We start from the raw sequence: 19,282 nt of genomic DNA, 5'->3' as shown, positions 1-19,282 counted from the left end.
TATATGCATAGTGGAGCAATATCAAAATCTTACCAAATTTTCACAGATTTTTGTAGGATTTGTTGTTTAGCCACAAAAATGAACTGGTAAAATTTGTTCATCGATTGGAAAATAATTGTGGTCTGTAGAGCGATTTTTTAGTTGGTTTCCTTTTATCATAGGATAATACTTTTTTTAACGTGTACCGTATGTGTTATGCCCAGAATTCGTACGTCGGACATTATAAAATTTTCGGATTTTGTTAAGTTTTTGAAACAGATTTTTATGTTGCATACATTTCTTCTACATATGCTTGTATATTACATTTGTTACTTTCCCAATGGATTTTATCACATACAAAATTCAAACAAAATGTGTATTACGTTTTTTATAAGAACAAAACTAGCGTTGGAACTCAGCTAAATGTGATTATGTCTGCCGCAAAGGTTATGACGGTGGATTATGCTTATCAGGTCGCAGATTTAAACAAACAAATGTCAATCATTTTTACTAGTCATCCCTAAAATCAATACTATTCCAGAAATTATTATCAAAATTAGAAACGGGAGAATACAGGGAAGTACTCGTATACAAACAAACAAACAATTGAAACGCAGTGCAAATAAACGAAACAAATACGTGTACCGGCTTATCGCGAACTATCGCCCGGTCGCTTCTTAAACAAATGGAAATCGTTGTATTTGCACAGAGATCTGTTTGTGTGTCTGAGCACAATAGGTTCAAATCTGTTTTTCGCTTCTTATCAGTTTAAGACACTGCTGCAGCTTAAACACCAACCGGCAGCGTACAACACACGCTTCCCAAATCAGCCTGTGTGCGTCAGAGGATGATAATAGATGAGAGGGAATGCTTATATAGCATTTTTCCACTACTCAAATCAAATCAGTTGATTGGGAATCTTTCATCGACGCGGTTATAGTACGAGAGTGAAAGTAAAGATGAAATTATTTTTGGCCTTGTTGGCCATTGTTGCCTGTGTAAGTGAGAAAAGAAAAAAAAAAAAATAAAGCACATATATTTTTTATATAAAGATTTTTAAAAAAGTAAATGGAAAAAAGTGTGACCTGTGGGAATTTGTGAAGGCTTTGTTAAAGTCAAGACACTTGAAAAGAAAAGAATAAAAAAATTAAACTTTTGTTTAGTCTTTGTGTGTGATTTAAGAAATTTTGAAAAGAACAAAGAGAAGTTTTTACTCTCGTTGCCAAGGGAATGCATTTTAATAAATGTGTTGTCAAACCCAAGGACAGCGGTAGAGCTTCAAATATTACAGTCGACCTTCTCTATAACGTAGCACTTGAGGACCGACGAATTACTACGTTATAAAGAAAATTCGTTATAGAGAGATTATTTTGTGTGAGAATTTCGACATGAGCTTTAAAAACATCTTTATTGTAGAGAAATTTCATTACAGGGATTTTCGGTATTGAAAGTACGACTGTTTTGTTTGAAAAAAAAAACAAGGGAACTGATGAGATCCTGTAGCTAGGATCGAAACTAGTCTTCCCTGGCTTATCCCTTGGCGAACGATGCCAAACTTTTTCCACTAATAAATTAGTTGTTTTAAAATATTAAAAAAAAAACAAAATGGGAATAAGCTGGTCTGTTTTGAAAAAAAAAAAAAAAACAAAATTGTATCAGCTTTCCCAATAAAAAACGCCACAAAGGTTCTGCCAGTATTTTTTTTCTTTTTAAATTAGCAAGTGCAGTTAACCGCTTAAAACTTGTGTACACATTGTTCGAACTACATACACGTAGAGCAGCCAAGATCACCCATATACCTTAACGTGACTGCAACAACAACATATTTTCTCTTTATTTTCATCTGTCGTGATTTAGCAAAGGAAGACTCGCTCAGAGAGACTAATGCTCAAAATATTTTGAGCACCACCGACGTAGAGTCAGAACAAACCTATTTTGAGAGAGAGAGTGTGTATTGTAAATATGTAAAAATAGTTATTGTTACAAAAAACATATATATACATGACTCTATTATAATCCCAAAACATATTTGCTCTGATCCGATTACTCATAGCTGTTTGGTTTGCGAAGAGTACATGTTTTACAAGAATTTTACTCTCTGCACGTTTGTTTGTTTGCAAATATACCTTGTTGAAAAAATAAAAGTGGGAGTCAAAATGAAGTTAACTTTTGGCCTAAAGTGAAATCGATCTTGTACAAAAACCAAGCTAGTTGTTTATGGCATCTGCGACTGCATCCGTATGAATGCTATTTAAATTTGTTTGATAACGTTTGATCATAAAGATCCCTCCTTACATGTGTGGGTGTGGGAGTTTCATCCACCATATGATGATAAGGATGGCTATCACGGTAACACCCGAGCAAGTACTGCAACGAAAGCATGTCATTGTGTTTGTCGTAGGCTGGGGTAGACGTAGTCGTGTCCAGGGTCGCCATAAGGGCCCACTAAACCTTACGGAATGGGTGCCACCGTGGAGCAATGGTATGCACGCCCGCCATGCACGCTGAAGGTCGTGGGTTCGATTCCCCGGCCAAGCAACATCGAACTATTTTCAACGGTGGCAAAATACCCCTCAGTAATGTTGGCGACATTTCCTGTGTATTCCAGCCATGAAAAACTTCTCTGCAAGTGTGTTAGGACATGCCGTTCGGACTCGGTAATAAACAGTAGGTCCCATATCATTGAGCTAATATGAATCTGGGTGCACTCATTGCTATGAGAGAAGTCTCCCTTGTCCCGTATGGGACGTTTGTGGCACAATTATATATAAACCTTACGGAATAATAAGACGAGTAATCTCCCTTTCCTGGGGGTTAAATCGGATATTTGTTGATGTAAAACTAATTTATAATCTACTGATGTTTAAATACAATAAGAAGGATAATTGGCTGGGGAATCGGCAACTCGGATTCCGTAAATGGTCTGATGATGATCAGGAACTCGGTGATTCGCCGTTCGGTAGTAGGCAATCTGAAGATAATCGGGAAGTCGGTGATTCGCAGTTCGGTTGTAGGCGATTTGAAGATAATCGGGAACTCGGTGATTCGTGTTGTGTGTAGATGAACGGCTACTAGGGGTTCGTGTGTGTTTGGGCACTCGGTGATTCGGGGTTCGGTCACTCAGTGATTCGTGTTGTAGATGTTCGGCTACTCGGGGTTCGTATGTGTTCAAACACTCGGTGATTCGTGTTGTAGATGTTCGGCTACTGGGGTTCGTATGTGTTTGGCCACTCGGTGATTCGTGTTGCAGATGTTCGGCCACTCGGTGTTCGTATGTTAGATCGGGCTCTCGTGTTGTAGGGGTTCGGCCACTCGGTGATTCAGCACTCGGCTCGGTTGTTCGGGTCGTCGTTAGTTAGTGTTAGTTCTTAGTTAACTTCTACACTATACTACGAGTACGGGCTAGTGGAACAACAGCCGAAGGTGGAGTGGTACAACACCCGAAGGTAGAGTGAATGTATTAGCCGCCGCGCCAAGGGGTAGCTTTCAAAAATTCTTCCCAACCTCTCTTCACTCCCGTGTCGGTTGGCGGACCACGAACACCCAACTGTACTCAAGCCCGTATGGCTGGCTCACTGCAGTAGCAGGCCTGTCTTTCCGCAACGAAACTGGAATATTAGTGTGTACAGTCGCACAAATCAATTGAGAATTACTCTGCAGTTGTTATGCTGTCGCTTGCCTGAAATTGAACTGTAACATACATCCCACAGAAAGCAAGCGAATCCAACAGTGTGTATGGATTGACAGGTTGTGACGTTGTTGGATAGTGGGGCCTTGCTGTTCTCTGTTGGCCGGTTGTATTGTTGTTGTGGTTGTCACGTTACAGTAGATGGTCCACTGAAGACATGAGGGGCACCCTGTTTAAGTTCTCAGTAGTGGAATTCTGTAACTCATTTTTTGACTTACCGACAAAAATCGGTAAAATTAAAATTCTTATAATTTCGGTAATTAACGATATTTTTCGGTAATGTAACAACCAAAATAAAGCTTTCGCTAAGTCCTACCAACAACACTGTGTTGACAACTTTTATTGATACTTTTCATTCATAATTATGTGTTTTAATTTTACCGACATTTGTCGGTAACTCAAAAATGTGATACAGAATTCCACTACAGGTCGGCGTTCTGACAGATTTGAGTATTGTATTTACCGCAGACCGACCTATCGCGTTATATATATGTGTGGTCAACAAGGTTTCTGTATCTGCTCCCCAAGTGCTGCCGACTAGTAACCTGAACTTGTCGCAGATAGCTTTGGCGTGCGCAGACGACGTGAACATGCTGTCGAATGTGGCCCCTAGAATTTTGGGCTATGGTGATCGGAATTCTGCTGCCATCGACCATGACATTCATTTCAGTGCTCGCCTCTGCCGTCCATGTGGTGAACAGAGTGGCGGTAGACTTAATGGCGAATATTGGCATATTCCTCGCATACTTTACGCATTAATCCGCATACTTTACGATCTCAATGCCATCTGAAGTGGGTGAAATCAGGAGATGTAGAGTTTAAACTGTTCTCGAGATATCTCCTCCGTCTTTGTTTTCGTTTTGTTTACAGCTCTGGTTTTGGAGTCACGTATGTTTGGATGAAATCCCGAATCGTTTAAGGCCTGTCCATTTATCTGTCTGGCCGTTTGTACCCACGATAACTCTCGAACGGATCAATCGATTTGATCCAAACATTATCCCTCTTTATATTGTGTCCAAACTTAGATCAAGTTTGAAGATGGGCCATATCCGTCCACTCCTTGAAGTACTTCCCCCACAAAAGTTAATTTTTTATCAACTCTGGAAGGAAGTAACAGATTTGTTCTAAACTTTACACATCGTAATATTTATTCCAGACGTAGATAAAACTCGAATATGGCATATATAGGTCAACTCCCTCATGTGCATTTTAAGGACATGTCTCTTACCATTTTGATTTTTTTAAACAAATTGTCTTCGCGGCCCCTAATACGACGATACATTTTCGGGTGAAAGTTCATACTTCCTGAGATAATTGATCAAAAGCTGCAAAAAAAACTTTGACAGACGCAACTAAAATTGCTGATTAGCACGATAAATAACGAATTGAGTATCCGACATGGCCGGAACTTTACTCATCGTAAAATTTCTTTCAAACGTATATGAAGTTCCAAGAAGGTCTGCATTGGAAAGAAGGAAAATGTCTTTCCTCAAAAAATGCATCGTTTTCCATTTAGTGCAGTTTAAGGGCTATTCAAGGATCCTTTTTACAGAAGTTTCTTGTTGTAGACCTCTTAACAGCAATATTATGTTTTTATACCCTCCACCATAGAACTTAACACGCCGAAATGACCTAAATTTCGTATTTGGTCTTTGTTGGGATCATTGAACTTTCCCCCAGAAATTTGTTACTATAGGTCCACGTTTTGATATAGGCGCGATAACTTCCGATTTACGGTATTTTCAAGGTCTTATCCTGATTATCACACCGAAATCGCCTAAATTTCTTATTTAGTCTTCGTTGGAAGCACAGAACTGTACCTCTCAATTTTTCGCATTTTTAAATTGCTAACCTCATTATCACACCTAAATAGCTAACATTTCTTATTTAGTTATCGTTGGGGGCGCTGAACCTGAATTTATTGCTATCGATCCAAATTTTGATATAGTACGTTACCTCCCGACGTTCGGTATTTTAAAGGTTTTAGCATAATTATCGCACGGAAATAACCGTGTTAAGTCTTAGTGGGAAGCACTAAACTTTCCCCCCAAACATTTTTTGATACAGGTACACGTATTGATTCTATAGGGTCTATAGAAAGGTATATCCCGATTTTCGGCATTTTTAAGGTAGAATCGTCATTACCACACCAAAATGGCTGAAATTTCGTATTTAGTAATCGTTGTGATCACTAAACTTTCCCCCAGAAATTTGCTGCTATAGGTCCATGTTTTGATATAGACCCCCATACAACGGTACCTCCCGATTTTCGGTATTTTCAATCTTTTAAACTTCGACTTCGTTGGGAGCGCTGAACTTTCCAGCAGAAATTTGTTGCAATAGGTCCACGATTTGTTATAGCACTCATAGAAAATCTGCGCCCCTGTTTTCCTTATTTTCTTCTACCGTGGTGCAATGGTATACGTGGGTTCGATTCCCCGGCCAGACAACATCACAAATTTTCAACGGTGGCAAAATACCCCTCAGTAATGTTGGCGACATTGCCTGAGTATTACAGCCATGTAAAACTTCTCTATAAGTGGTGTTTTAAGCCACGCCGTTCGGAATCGGCGATAAACAGTAGGTCCCATATAATTGAGCTAATGTGCAATCGGGGTGCACTCATTGATATGAGAGAAGTCTATCTTGTCCCATCTGGGATATTTGTGGAACAATTATACAATTATTCCACCGAAGCGGCTGAAATTCTGTATTTATTCTTCGCTAGGGATATAGAACATTCATACAGAGAATTGACAGTATAGATCCACGATTTTCTATAGCCACCATATAACGGTCCCGCCTGTTCTTTGTTACATACATACTTCCTGAGATAATAACCCAAAAGCTCAAAAAATCAATACAAAATAACTGTAGAGCACGGTAATTTGCGTACGTCAAATTCCAAGAAGGTATATATCGTACAACACCTTCGGTTATGTCCCCTACAAAGTTTCAAAAATATTGATTAAGTACGTACAGCTAAGTGCTGTTTGAGAACCGTTTTGAATTTTTTCTCGAATGTACTTCTTTTTGCCCTGCTTAGAGCGATATAATACTTTTTAGTGGGCAGGTCCATGACTGCTAACACAATGGTCTAAAATCTCTATCTCATATGAGGAAAAACTAAAATGTCTGTTAGACAGTTAATGTTTCAGAAGTGATGGACATCGATACAACACATCTTAATATTTTACTCAAACTTAAATTAAGTCTCAAGGTGCACTATATAGGACAATTTTTTTCGGTACCTCACTCGCAAAAGTTTAAAATTTTCAATTATCTGCAGTTTAAGGGCAGTTCTAAAATGTTCAGCGCAGCTGGTCCTTTTGACCCTGATTACAATTATGTCGTTTTTTCCTGGGGTAGTTTATATGTCCTGAAATAATGGGACGAAAGCCCTAAAAAATCATACGTTGGTCAATCAAAAAGGCTGGTGTGCACGACATCTGTCGAAATTAGATCCACTTCCATTCCTTCAGATATCGCTTCCGCAAAATCTCCGCATTTAGTCGTAACGTCCGCAATCAATAAGATAAACACCCCAAAAGTTCCAAAAAGCCCTAAATTTTTGTGGGCTTCCAAAAACATTTGCAAAAATATCCCTTTTTCAAGTGTTTTTACAGTTTTGACTACATTTTCCTACCAATTATAGATAAAATTTAGAATTTCGACTTAATAAGGAATTGAACATTTTTTACAATATGGGTCGGACGTTATCTTCCGATAGCACTGATTTGCACCGATGTAGTAAGAAATACATTGTTATACTCGTTTAAGTGAAAGGTACAAAATATGTCAGATTTCCCGTGGGCCTTTTTGGTGTTAATTTATATGGCTTTGGCAAAAGCTACTTCTTCTATACTATGACATTTAAATATCCAGTTCGGTGAAATTTTTTGATTTACGGTGCATTACAAAAAGAGAAATGCTTCGAAAGAATTTATTTTGGTATAGGCCCCACGCAATGATACTGAAATTGCTATAATTTGGAATTTTTGGTACACAGAAAAAAATCAAAGCTTTCACATTTCATTAGAAAAAATGTTAATCCCATTGATTTTATTCTCTTAAGTCAATGACATTTACTAATTTAAATTGTCCTCTATTCTGATCCTTGCAGGTCTCCGCCGAATGGCAACCCAAGACTGCCGATGAAATTAAAACCATTCGTGCTGCCTGTTTGCAAGAAGTTCCCTTGACCGAGGAACAAATGAACCAAATGAAATCATTCAAATTCCCCAATGAAGAAGCTGTGCGCAAATACTTGATGTGCACCTCCGTGAAAATGGACATCTTCTGTACTCACATGGGCTGGCATGCCGATCGTATTGCCAAACAATTCAAAATGGACATGGAAGAAGGTGATGTCCAGAAATTGGCCGAAGATTGTCTCAGCAAGCATCCCAAGGGTGATAAGGCTAATGATGTCTATGTTTATGAAGTTCACAGCTGTCTTATGGACAGTGAAGTTGGACAAAAAGTCAAAGCCTATGTTAAGAAACGTCAAGAACAAATGTCTCATGCTTAAATAAAAAAAAATCAGAAAAAAAAAACAACAAACAAAAACTTAATTGTATACACTATATTTTAATACAACAATTTATTGAAACATAAATTTAGGTTAAGATGAACATACGCACACCTTCCTAGGTTTATGAAATGGGTAACACTGGTTATGGGTGGGGTTTAGTTTTCCAAAAATGGTCATTATAAATGGTGTTCGAAACATTGAAACAAAAGTTTTCACAAATGCCTGGAACAAAACAACATCTCATGTTTCAACTGCAATTTTGTGAAAATTTTTGAAAAAAAAACCAAACCAAACCAAACCAAAGAATCAATAATACCATCTTTGAACAAGTATTTGCTATGGCCATATTTGGAAACCTTTATCAAACTTTCTGTGATCGGTGTACGACAATTCATGACCTCAAGAAGTTTAGGTCTAAGTCTGGATACAGAACACTGCGAACATTGAGCTACACAAATACAAAACACAACAATAAGATACATATCTAAGATACATAAAAAATTTTATAAAGATAATTAAAGAAATGGTTAAGAAAGCTATAATTAATGGTGGTTGTTATTATTTGATATAGAATGGGCTTCCGAAGTAAATCTTAAAGAAGAAAATCTACTTAAAAAATTAAATGAACTCACTAAAATTTTGCAAAAATGTTTTACTACCAATTAATGTAGTGTGGGGCTCAATATGGGCCAATTAGAACCGCGGTACAAAAGGAAACGAAATAGACCCATATTTTCTACTAGACATATACATAGAATCACTTTCTAATTCGATTTATGCATGTCCTTCGGTCCGTTTGCAACGTACAGGTCGCATTTATTGTCCGATTCAGTTGAAAATGGGGGAATATCATTTTAGTCATAGAAAGAACGCTATTGCTTTTGGGGAAAATCGGTTCAGATTTGGATTTAGCTACCATATACATTTTCGGTCGATTTCATATATTTGCTGCACTAAATACACTATATACATATGTTCGATTTCGATGAAATTTGGAATGTGTTACAGAATTCGATCTAGAAATAAATGCGCCAAATTTTTATTGAAATCGGTTTAGATTTTGATATAGTTTCCATATACATATATTTTCGGCCGATTTCACGTATTTGCTGCACCATACACGTAATATATGCCCGATTTCGATGAAATTTGGATGTCTCACTGAATTCGGTTTAGAAATAAATGTGCCCAATTTTATCGAAATCCGTTCAGATTTGGATCGAATTTGGGGGTTGACCTTGTATTAGGCAGAGCCTGTAACGAAGTGTGCGAAATAATAGAGCCACTTTAAGTAAATAACACATTTTTTTAAGGAAATTTAAATTCGACCGTAAAAATCATAGGAAAAACGTTAGTTATCCTTCCTAGCGCTATTTTCCTAAATAAACCTGCACCAAAAATTACAATTTTAACTCCCCTTCCATAGTTAATGAGGCTGAAAGAAGTTGACCGATATGGCTTATCTTCGAACTTAAACAAAGGTTGCACAAAATATTACGAAGGCCACATTTTGGACCGAAATGGCAGATCCGTTCGAGAGTTATCTTACGCTCCAACCGCTACACACGGTGTCACAGGGTTTTTTTTGCACCTTTCAGGCTATTTTCTCAGGATGTATGGACATGCCCCTGATGAAACTTGTACCGTCGTATGTGGGGCAGTGAATATAAGTTGCTACAACAAAAATCAAAGCGATTCGAGAGCAGGACCTAAACTGAACTTATCCGAAATCGGCTCATCCGTTTGATAGTTATCGTGCGCTCCAGCCAGCCAGACAGACGCAAGACTTGCAAACGAATTGAAATTATGCACAAACTCAGTTTGTACCTGTGGGTAATAATGGGCCAAATATGAACAATATCGGCTAATGTTTTGGTATAGCCCCCATATAACGGTACCTTCCGATTTTCGGTATTTTGAGGATTTAAGCCACAGTTTCGTAGCAAGTTGGCTGTAATTTGGTACTTAGGGTTCCTAGTGGTCACAAAATATTTCCACAAAAACTTATGGGCATAGGTGCAGGTTTTGATATAGCCACCATGTAACCGTACCTCCAAATTTAAGGTATTTTGAATATCATGATCACATTTGTAATCCAACTTGGCTGTAATTTTGCATTCTGTGTTCTCACTGCGTATAAAATCTTCTTACAAAACATTTTCAATAGGGATTTATATTTCGATGTAGCCACTTTTATGGTACCCCCGATTCATTGAATTTTTACTTGTTATCCCATATTTAATAACATATTTAGCTATAATATGGTACTATAATGTCTCCGGGGGTAGAACCAGCGTTGCCGACAGTTTTTGATCGGAAATCGTCAAAAAAATCTTCAAATCGTCAACAAAATTTTGAAAATCGTCAAAAATCGTCAACATGGTCCAATATTAGGTTTGGTTACCGTTTAATGTGATTTTTTCGCTGATAGTTTTCTCAATGTGACTGACAGCATAAGAATACAACTCACACCAATAAATCTAACCCAATCTCACTTAAATACCGCTCCAAAATATATTTCACAAAATTATAGTTTTCCCTATGTTATCGAATTTGCAAGGTAAAGATGGGTATACATTGTTAGTTTTGAATGACAGCTTAGCTCAAATAAAGCTTTTTTGACAGTTACCTTCTGTAGACGCACATATTGGTCGTTGGGCAATGGGAAATCGATAAAAACTGTCATTCAAAACTGACTAACCGTTTAAATCTTGGTACACATTGTCAGTTTTGAATGACAGCTTTGCGGTTTCTTGCTAGTGAGGCCGTTCATTTTTGTCATTCATCATGCAACCATAATATTTTGTGGTTGCTGGACGGTTTCACAATTATCGATAATTGTGAAATATCGACACTCAAAACTGACAATGTGAACCCAGCTTTAGGGCATTAGTAGGAAGTTAAGAAAGCTGCACTTATATTTTTTTAAGCGAATTAGATATAATACTCGAAAACTTCTCAAGGAAGATTTAAATCCATTAAAATGCTAAACGAAATTTTTTATATCAGCTACATAATTCGAATATGAAGCAAAAACTATGAAAATACCTGTATTCCCAATATGTGCCTAAATATAGCCAATCCGTCTGGAAATTGCAATAAATCATTAAATAAGTTCATAAAATCGAGTTTGCAACATTGTTTTTATACCCTCAGCCTTTAGGCTAAAGAGGGTATTTACACTTTGATACGACCAAAAATGTGCCTCATCGAAATAATGGTTTTAGACCCCAAGTATGTTTGTACGATATCCGTTTCAGACAATTTTGAGTAGATCTAGCAATATCCGTCCGTCTGTCTGTCTGTCCGTCTGTCTGGCTGGTGCGCACGATAACTCTCGAACGGATCAATCGATTCGGTTCAAATTTTGGGTATCGAATTATTTTGTCCAGATTCGATTAAAGTTCGAAGATGGGCCATATAGGTCCACTCCTTCAGGTACCTCCCCCACAAATGTTCAAAAATTGTCGCAAAACTTGTGCGCACGATAACTCTTGTAGGGAATAACCGATTTGGTCCATACTTTGCACATCGTGTAATTTCTACCAAACTTAGATGAGGTTTCAATATGGGCTCAATCGGTCCACTCCTTCGGAGTGCAAGTCCATACTTCTTGAGAAAACAGCCCGAAGGGTATAAAAACCCCCTATGGCACCCCCATGGTCTTGTAGGTCCATTCCTTTAAGCACCTTTTCCGCAAAATTTTTGAACTTTAATCCTAATCAACATTTTTGTCGGTTCATACGACCAAAATTTTGAAACCCCCTAAATACATAAGTTTTTTGTGAAAAAAGTGTTTCAATTTGCCCATGCTGAGGGTATATCTCTGTCGACAAAGCCGACTGATACTTATTTACTTGTTCTTAAAGTCTTTTGTGAAATTTTTTTGGGTCAAAATCGTCATTTTGGACCATAAAATCGTCAAATCGTCATTTTTCAAAAAATCGTCAAATTCGGCAACACTGGGTAGAACTCCTCCTTGCAAACATTTCAAGATATGTCCATATTTTGATATAGCTCCCATACAAATGCACAGCTAAATATGTTTTAATTTCATGCAAAATCCCTTATTTTAAAAATACAGTCATCAAAAGATTTGCAAATATTTGCAGCCCTAATGTGGTTATTCCGTATCCAGAGAGTCCAATTTCATTCCCCAAAAAAAATTTGAACCTAAGTTCGGCTAAGTTTAAAAACACTAAAAAATTAATTTTTTTTTAATTTATTGCTATATAACTAAGTACCTCCAGACCCAAACTAATTTTTATAATTTAAATCACACCCTCTGGTATTAATTAAAAATAAATTTTGTCCAATTTCATTTCGAATTTATTTAACATTTAAACAAATATGAAGTTATTTTTTTTGCTACAACTTTTTTAAAACCTGATGCAACAAAAACTCTTGTATTTGATTGTGAATAACTGAGTGAATATTTACAACAACAAAAATGAAAAAAACAAAATCTTTGTCTGCAAAGTGTCTGTAATCGATAGAATTGAAAATATTACAAATACTTTTGCGCTCATCGTCCCATTTTATGAACGCAACAGATTTCAAAGCAGAATTTTTTCCTAACCCTCTATACAAAAAACCGCAATTTTTTCAAATGGAATTGTAAAGGAAATTTGGTTTTTACCATATACCCTTTCTAACCTAAAGGCTGAGGGCATAATAAATATGTGTAATTATGGTTATTTTGTCACCAAGGAGCCAGACAGTGCAGTTGTTGCTGTAAAAACACAACGATTTAGCCTAAACTCCATTCGTGTAAGGTGTACGTATACTTATCTGTGCCACTGTATATTTGGATGTTCAAAAATCTCATCTTGTGGTACTTCTACTACGGTTCAAGAAATAAAGGACGAACATGATATGAAAGGAATTGAGTTAGAAGAATGAAATATTCTTCAAAAAGTTTCACCAATCGATTTGGCTGAAGACTTGTAATCTCAAAATGAAGCTACAATAAAGCCAAAGAGAGATATGAATCTATTTTTCCAAGTATTATAGAGGAAAAATCAAAAATTCATCTCAGAAACTTGAGCTATTAATATACACGGTGTGCTTTAACCAAATTTAAATAGAAGGAGCTTACACCTGGGAAGTTTTTGCGGATTCTGAAACTGCAATGTTCATAGATGAGAAAAATTTAAAAAAAAACGCCGGAGGGCTTTTTAAATAAATCACGGCCAAAGTTCACACTTTTGGGGGATTTAAGGTTTTAACGATTTTGATTGAAAACCGGAAGTCCTATGGAAATGGGACTAAAGAAAATGTTGTAGCAGTGAAAATTCTGTACAAGATTGACCTTCATGATATTTTCGTAGGTTCCATTGTTTTTGAAATATAGAAGTTCAAATTGGGACAATGCACTGACTGTATCGCATTCTTATAAAACAATGCCATGACTACAATTTCCCATCTTAAACTTGTATATCTCAAAATTGGTACAACCTAGGAAAAAATTACAAAAGTCAATCTTGAAAAAAAAAAAACTCACAAATGTGACCTAAACTTCTATATCTCAAAAATGGTAAAACCTACCCAGCAAAGTGTTCGATGCCAAAGATGCCATTCAATCATGGGTGCAAGTGATCTGGCATGTTATCTTTTTAGCATCTTCATCGATGAATTTTATATGAGCGTGGACCCAAAATATGCTATTCATTTTCACCAATGCTTTGGCATGTCATTTTCACCAAAGGTTTGCCATGACATTATCATTACGACGAGAGTTTTAACAACGTTGGCTGTGATTTCGAGTCTCCGACAACATCAACCATATTGTAAATCATTAATCTTATATATTAAGAAAAATGTGTATTAATAAAAACACGAAATTCATCTCTATTGGATCGATGGAATGGGTTCAAATGTTGATGAAAGGATCGGATCTTTCACGACTTCCTTTGCATGGGTTTAAATGCTGATGAAAAGATCGGATTTTTACGACTTCCTTTGCATTGGTTCAAATGCTAATGAAAAGATCGGAACTTTCACGACTTTGTTTGAACCAATGCAAAAGATGCCATGAAATCACGTCACCGCATGGAACACCTTCCTTAAAATTTTGTTGGGCTATGAACAAATCATACTGGTCAATCCTTTAGAGAATTTTTAAAGCTACAATATTTTCTTTAGCATCATTTCGATAGGACTCACCGTTTTCAATCAAAATCGTGAAAACCTAAGAAAACCCTAAAAATGTGAACTTTGGCCGCGATTTATTTAAAAATCCCTCCAGTGATGTTTTCTTGTTTTGGATTTTTGTCATCTACAAACATAGCTGTTTCAGAATTCGCAAAAAAATGCCTAGGTGTAAGCGGTTTTCATTTAAAGTTAGTTATGACCCACGTGCATGATATTGTTTTATAAGGAGTCGATACCATCAGTGCATTGTCCCAATTCGAACTTTTATATCTCAAAAACCGTAAAACTTACGAGCATGTCATAAAGGTTAATCTTGTAGATAATTTTCACTGCTACAAGGTTTTCTTTAGTCCCATTTTCATAAGGCTTGCGGTTTTCAAGCAAAATCGTGAAAAGTGTGTACTTTGACCGCGATTTATTTAAAAACCTCTCCAGCGATTTTTTTGTTTTTTGATATTTCTCATCTATGAACATTGCAGTTTCAGAATCCACGAAAACTTCGTAGGTGTAAGCTCCTTCCATTGAAATTTGGTTAAGGCACACCTTGTATACTAATCAAGGGCTTTCATCTCCAATTGGTTGTTTTTTTTTCTAACCACCAAACTTTGAGTTGCATTTTGTGACACAGTGTTATTTTCTTATTTTGTGTGTTTAAAATTGTCGACCGAATGAACTGAAAAGCTGCGTAAATACTTTTTTCATATCGCTTTTGTGTCGGAGATATAAGCCAATTAAATAAATTGTAATAGCTGTACGACTTTCGCTTGGATCCACTGTATCTCCTTCAACACATCTGCCTGATACTTTCATACTTGTTGTTAAGATATGCACGCAGAAAAATATATGTTAGAAATATGTTTGGATCCAAACAAATATTTGTTTGGGACTGATTGCAAACAAATATATGTTTGGATCCAAACATAATTTGTTTGTGTCCAAACAAATATATGTTTGCAACATTTTGTAACATATCTTAATTTAATATGTTTGGGTACCAACATATTTTTTATGTTGGAACATATTTTTTATGGGTGGAGAGGATTTTTGTCAAAGAGAGTAACAACAGGGCTCTTGCAGCTGCGAAATGCTGGTTTATAATAAAGAGCTGAGTGGATGGTGTAATGCGTAAAACACGTGTGTTTCGTGCTTTGTTGTTGTTAACCAACGTAGCAAGAAAAAAATGGTATTAATAATGTTGGTCTTTTTCATCAGTGTTCTAGAGAACATCGCTGAGCAAAGACGGTAAAGTGAGTGAATAAATCAATGTTTTGTCTTTTCTTAAAAAAAATGTGGTTTTTAGTAATTTAATTGCCCAATACATTTTACAATTGAATCAAAAAGGTGAATGGAAATATTTTATTTGACAAGGAAGAAGTCGCATTTAATATTGGTAATTACATCAATACATTTTTCATATACATACATATGTATATTTGAAATATGGATGTATCTATTTATTACATTATATAATCATTTGATTCCAGATGCCGATTTCCCGCTGATGATTTCAACTTTGAAGAAAATGTGTTTTATTTCACAACTAAGAAGAAGCGTTCAAAGATGTTTCTATATAATTTTTTTTTCTTTTTAAAAGGTTGACTTTTAATAATTTATTTCATTCAGTTTTTCTTTTATTAAAGTGTGTGTTGAACTGTGTTCAACAACATAGATTTAAGTAATTGCATTTCACATTATGAATTTACATTTTTGAATTTAAATCCACTTTAACTGACGTTAACTAGATTGTTAAGATCATTATAATGTGGCAGCCTTTTTACCTATATGAGCTTTCACTCATTTCGGTAAAAGAGCCCAATTTAGAACTACATTTCTTTCCATTTGTTTCGCTTGTTTTTTATACAAACCAAAATGTCCACCAATATATGAATTTTTACTTGTTGTATAGAAGCCAAACGATTAGCAGGCTAATAAACTCTGCTGCTTTACATATTTAAAACTGAAGACAAACCTGACTTTTGATTCAACCCGCCAAACGTTTTGCAGTTTCAACGAGTTGCCACCGCTGAAACCATAAGTTCATATACAGTCCACCGCTGAATCCAGGCCAACTCTTGAAATTGTACAGTGTGTTATATGTTTCATTGGAATTTTATATGTACCTACATATGTGTCTTTGTTGCTTTGCTTTTTTCTATGCCCTTCAATAAAAAGCACCCCCATTTATAAATGTGTTTACATGTTAGAAATAGCCAGTGAGCGCTTGCTGAGAGCAAGTGAGCATATATTTCAATGTGTTGCACATTGACATTTACGCTCCCTTGCTCTCAGAAAGCGCCCACTGGAGCATGTGTTTGTTTTTTTTGGCTTTTGGGTTTGTATTTGTTTGCACCCAAACATATAATTTGTTTGTACCCAAACATATATTTGTTTGTAGGCCCAAACATATGATATGTTTAGGGCTGCTTGCAAACAAATATATGTTTGCTGCAAAATATGTTTGGGACATATGTTAGAGAGGCCATTTTTTCTGTGTATGTGCTAATATGTGTTTACGATCACGCTGAAGATCAAACTAGTTAAGTTAATGTTATAATGGTTACTATACTTAATTCATATAATTAATTACATATGTAAGTAACTAAAGAATTGTTGTTATTATTAGAGATCTCGTTTCATTATGTTTATTACATACCCCTATTTGAAATTACTCAAAATAAACATTTACCCACACACATCACTGTTTCAGTAGATACAGTCTGTCGCAAAAGTTAGTATACACCGTTGAAACCAAAATGTATTAGGGATAAATATCACTATAACTTATTGAAAACAACACACAATTAGTTTCATTTGATAGACAAGAAGGTTGTCTCCGGTAATAACAATTAAAAGTGCGCAATATTTGCTTACATTAGCAAATGTACGGTTCGAATCCCAAAAAGACCAAAATTTATGTCGCAAAAGTTAGTATACAACGGAGAATCCTCGTGGAACTGTGTAAAAATTCTTGATATTTTTGAACAAAATGAAACTAAATCTGTACTTAAGATCATAAGGAGTATATTAATTGGCTTTAATGGCAGTTATAGTACTAATAGTGACAAGTCCAACGTACTCTGGGTCGTAAAATCCACAACAATTTCTCATCTACAAATACAACAACTGTAGCGACAAAATGCCGGATGTTAATTCCTGTTTATGAATTCTAAGGCCATTAAATGCTCAGAAAAGCTCTAAAGTTTCAATATGGGGTGATCTTGAGTTTCGACTTGTCCTGTTTGAAAAAACGGGAATTTCTTGAAGGAAACCCATACTTTTGAGGCCATTGTCCTTTTGAAACATGTAATAATCCTTAATCCTTACACATAAGGACTTTCCTTTTGATTTAAATTTCTCACAAATGCTGCCCCCTTTCATATTCCCAACAAAAGTAAATAGTAGGAGAACCTCAAGGTCCGTTGTAAGCGCTACAGTTATACTGTCCTACCGGCTTTTAGCAGTATCGGACATGCTTTTCGTGTCCCTAGTGTCTAATGTACTACTAATGTCTAATGAACTACTTCTAACTGATCCATATAGTTGTATTTTGGTCCTAAGTGAAGCGAACACAGCTTTTCAGAACGTTTGTGCACAATCCATGCGTTATAACAGCAGAGAAAGCTCTGTATTAAAATTTTAAATTAGCTATCATATCCTTCTGTGGTGGTGGAGTATCTCTGCGGGGTTACACCAGAATTTGAGGTTCTCCTACTATTTATTTTTGGTGGCAATGTGAAAAGGGACTTAATTTGTGAGAAATTTATCTCAAAATGAAAGTCCTTATGTGTAAGGATTAAGGATTATTACATGTTTCAAAAGGACAATGGCCTCAAAAGTATGGGTTTCCTTCAAGAAATTCCCGGTTTTTCAAACAGGACAAGTCGAAACTCGATCAAGATCACCCCATATTGAAACTATAGAGCTTCTCTGAGCATTTCATGGCTTTAGAATTCATAAACAGGACATAACATCCGGAATGTTGTCGCTACAGTTGTTGTATTTGTAGATGACCAATTTTTGTGGATTTTACGATCCAGAGTACGTTGGACTTGTCACTATAAGTGCCATTAAAGCCAATTAATATACTCCTTATGATCTTAAGTACAGATTTAGTATCATTTTGTTCAAAAATATCAAGAATTTTTTACACAGTTCCACGAGGATTCTCCGTTGTATACTAATTTTTGCGACATAAATTTTGGTATTTTTGGGATTCGAACCGTACATTTTCTAATGTATGCAAATATTGCGCACTTTTAATTGTTATTACGGAAGAAAACCTTCTTGTCTATCAAATAAAACTAATTGTGTGTTGTTTGCAATAAGTTATAGTGATATTTATCCCTAATACATTTTGGTTTCAACGGTGTATACTAACTGTTCACGTTCGTGAAACGCCGTTAATTCTGAATAAGGGGCGGCGAAACCGATCTGGTAACTTTGTGATGAAGTCTATGTTTTAATATGGCAACCTTAAATGAGATGTCACTCGCCGGCATATTTGTGAGCGGATTTGGATACATTGTTGCTTTATATTGTTATACTTGAAGTTGAATTTCGTTGTTCGAGCGCGTAGTTGTTTTTGGCGCTATTGCATTAATAAATTGAATTTAAATATTGGAACATTTTTGTTAATTAATAATTCGATTAATTTAAAATAATTTTGAGTTTTATATAAATAAACATTTTCCGATTAACTTGTGGATTTTCTATAGTAATAAAAGGAAAGTGTTTCTATTTACACCCGATATAGTTCGGTAAATAAAAAGTGTTTTCGTTTTGTCACTATTTCTTTTGCAAGTGTTGTGCCTTTTTTCCTATCTTCGTTGGCTCCAGTTTTGCTCCCCGGTTGCCGCTCTTTTTTTGTTGTGGGATTTTGTCCAAACTGTTTTCGAGATAAACATTGTCCTTCGAGCCGGATAAGGAGC

At 36.0% G+C, this 19,282-nt stretch overlaps 1 protein-coding gene across 1 annotated transcript; it reads left to right on the top strand.

Moving 5' to 3' along the window:
* The first annotated feature begins 818 nt into the window (after nucleotides 1-818).
* On the top strand, nucleotides 819-8,743 carry LOC141389836 (general odorant-binding protein 99a-like). Its single transcript, XM_073962002.1, has 2 exons — nucleotides 819-977; nucleotides 7,791-8,743. The coding sequence occupies exons 1-2, from the start codon at nucleotides 939-941 to the stop codon at nucleotides 8,196-8,198; spliced, it is 447 nt and encodes a 148-aa protein (XP_073818103.1). The 5' UTR covers nucleotides 819-938; the 3' UTR covers nucleotides 8,199-8,743.
* The last annotated feature ends 10,539 nt before the right edge of the window (nucleotides 8,744-19,282 follow it).

This window comes from Musca autumnalis, unplaced genomic scaffold (assembly GCF_047663935.1).
Source record: "Musca autumnalis isolate F117 unplaced genomic scaffold, ASM4766393v1 scaffold_1, whole genome shotgun sequence".
NCBI classification, from domain to species: domain Eukaryota; kingdom Metazoa; phylum Arthropoda; class Insecta; order Diptera; family Muscidae; genus Musca; species Musca autumnalis.
The sequence above is the reverse complement of the archived record's forward strand: the minus strand, read 5'-3'. Positions and strand labels throughout refer to the sequence as shown.

Coding starts and splice junctions, on each gene's coding strand:
- LOC141389836 (XM_073962002.1), top strand. CDS start 939: ATGAAATTATTTTTGGCCTTGTTGGCCATTGTTGCCTGT. Junction 978..7,790: donor TGTTGGCCATTGTTGCCTGT/GTAAGTGAGAAA, acceptor TGATCCTTGCAG/GTCTCCGCCGAATGGCAACC.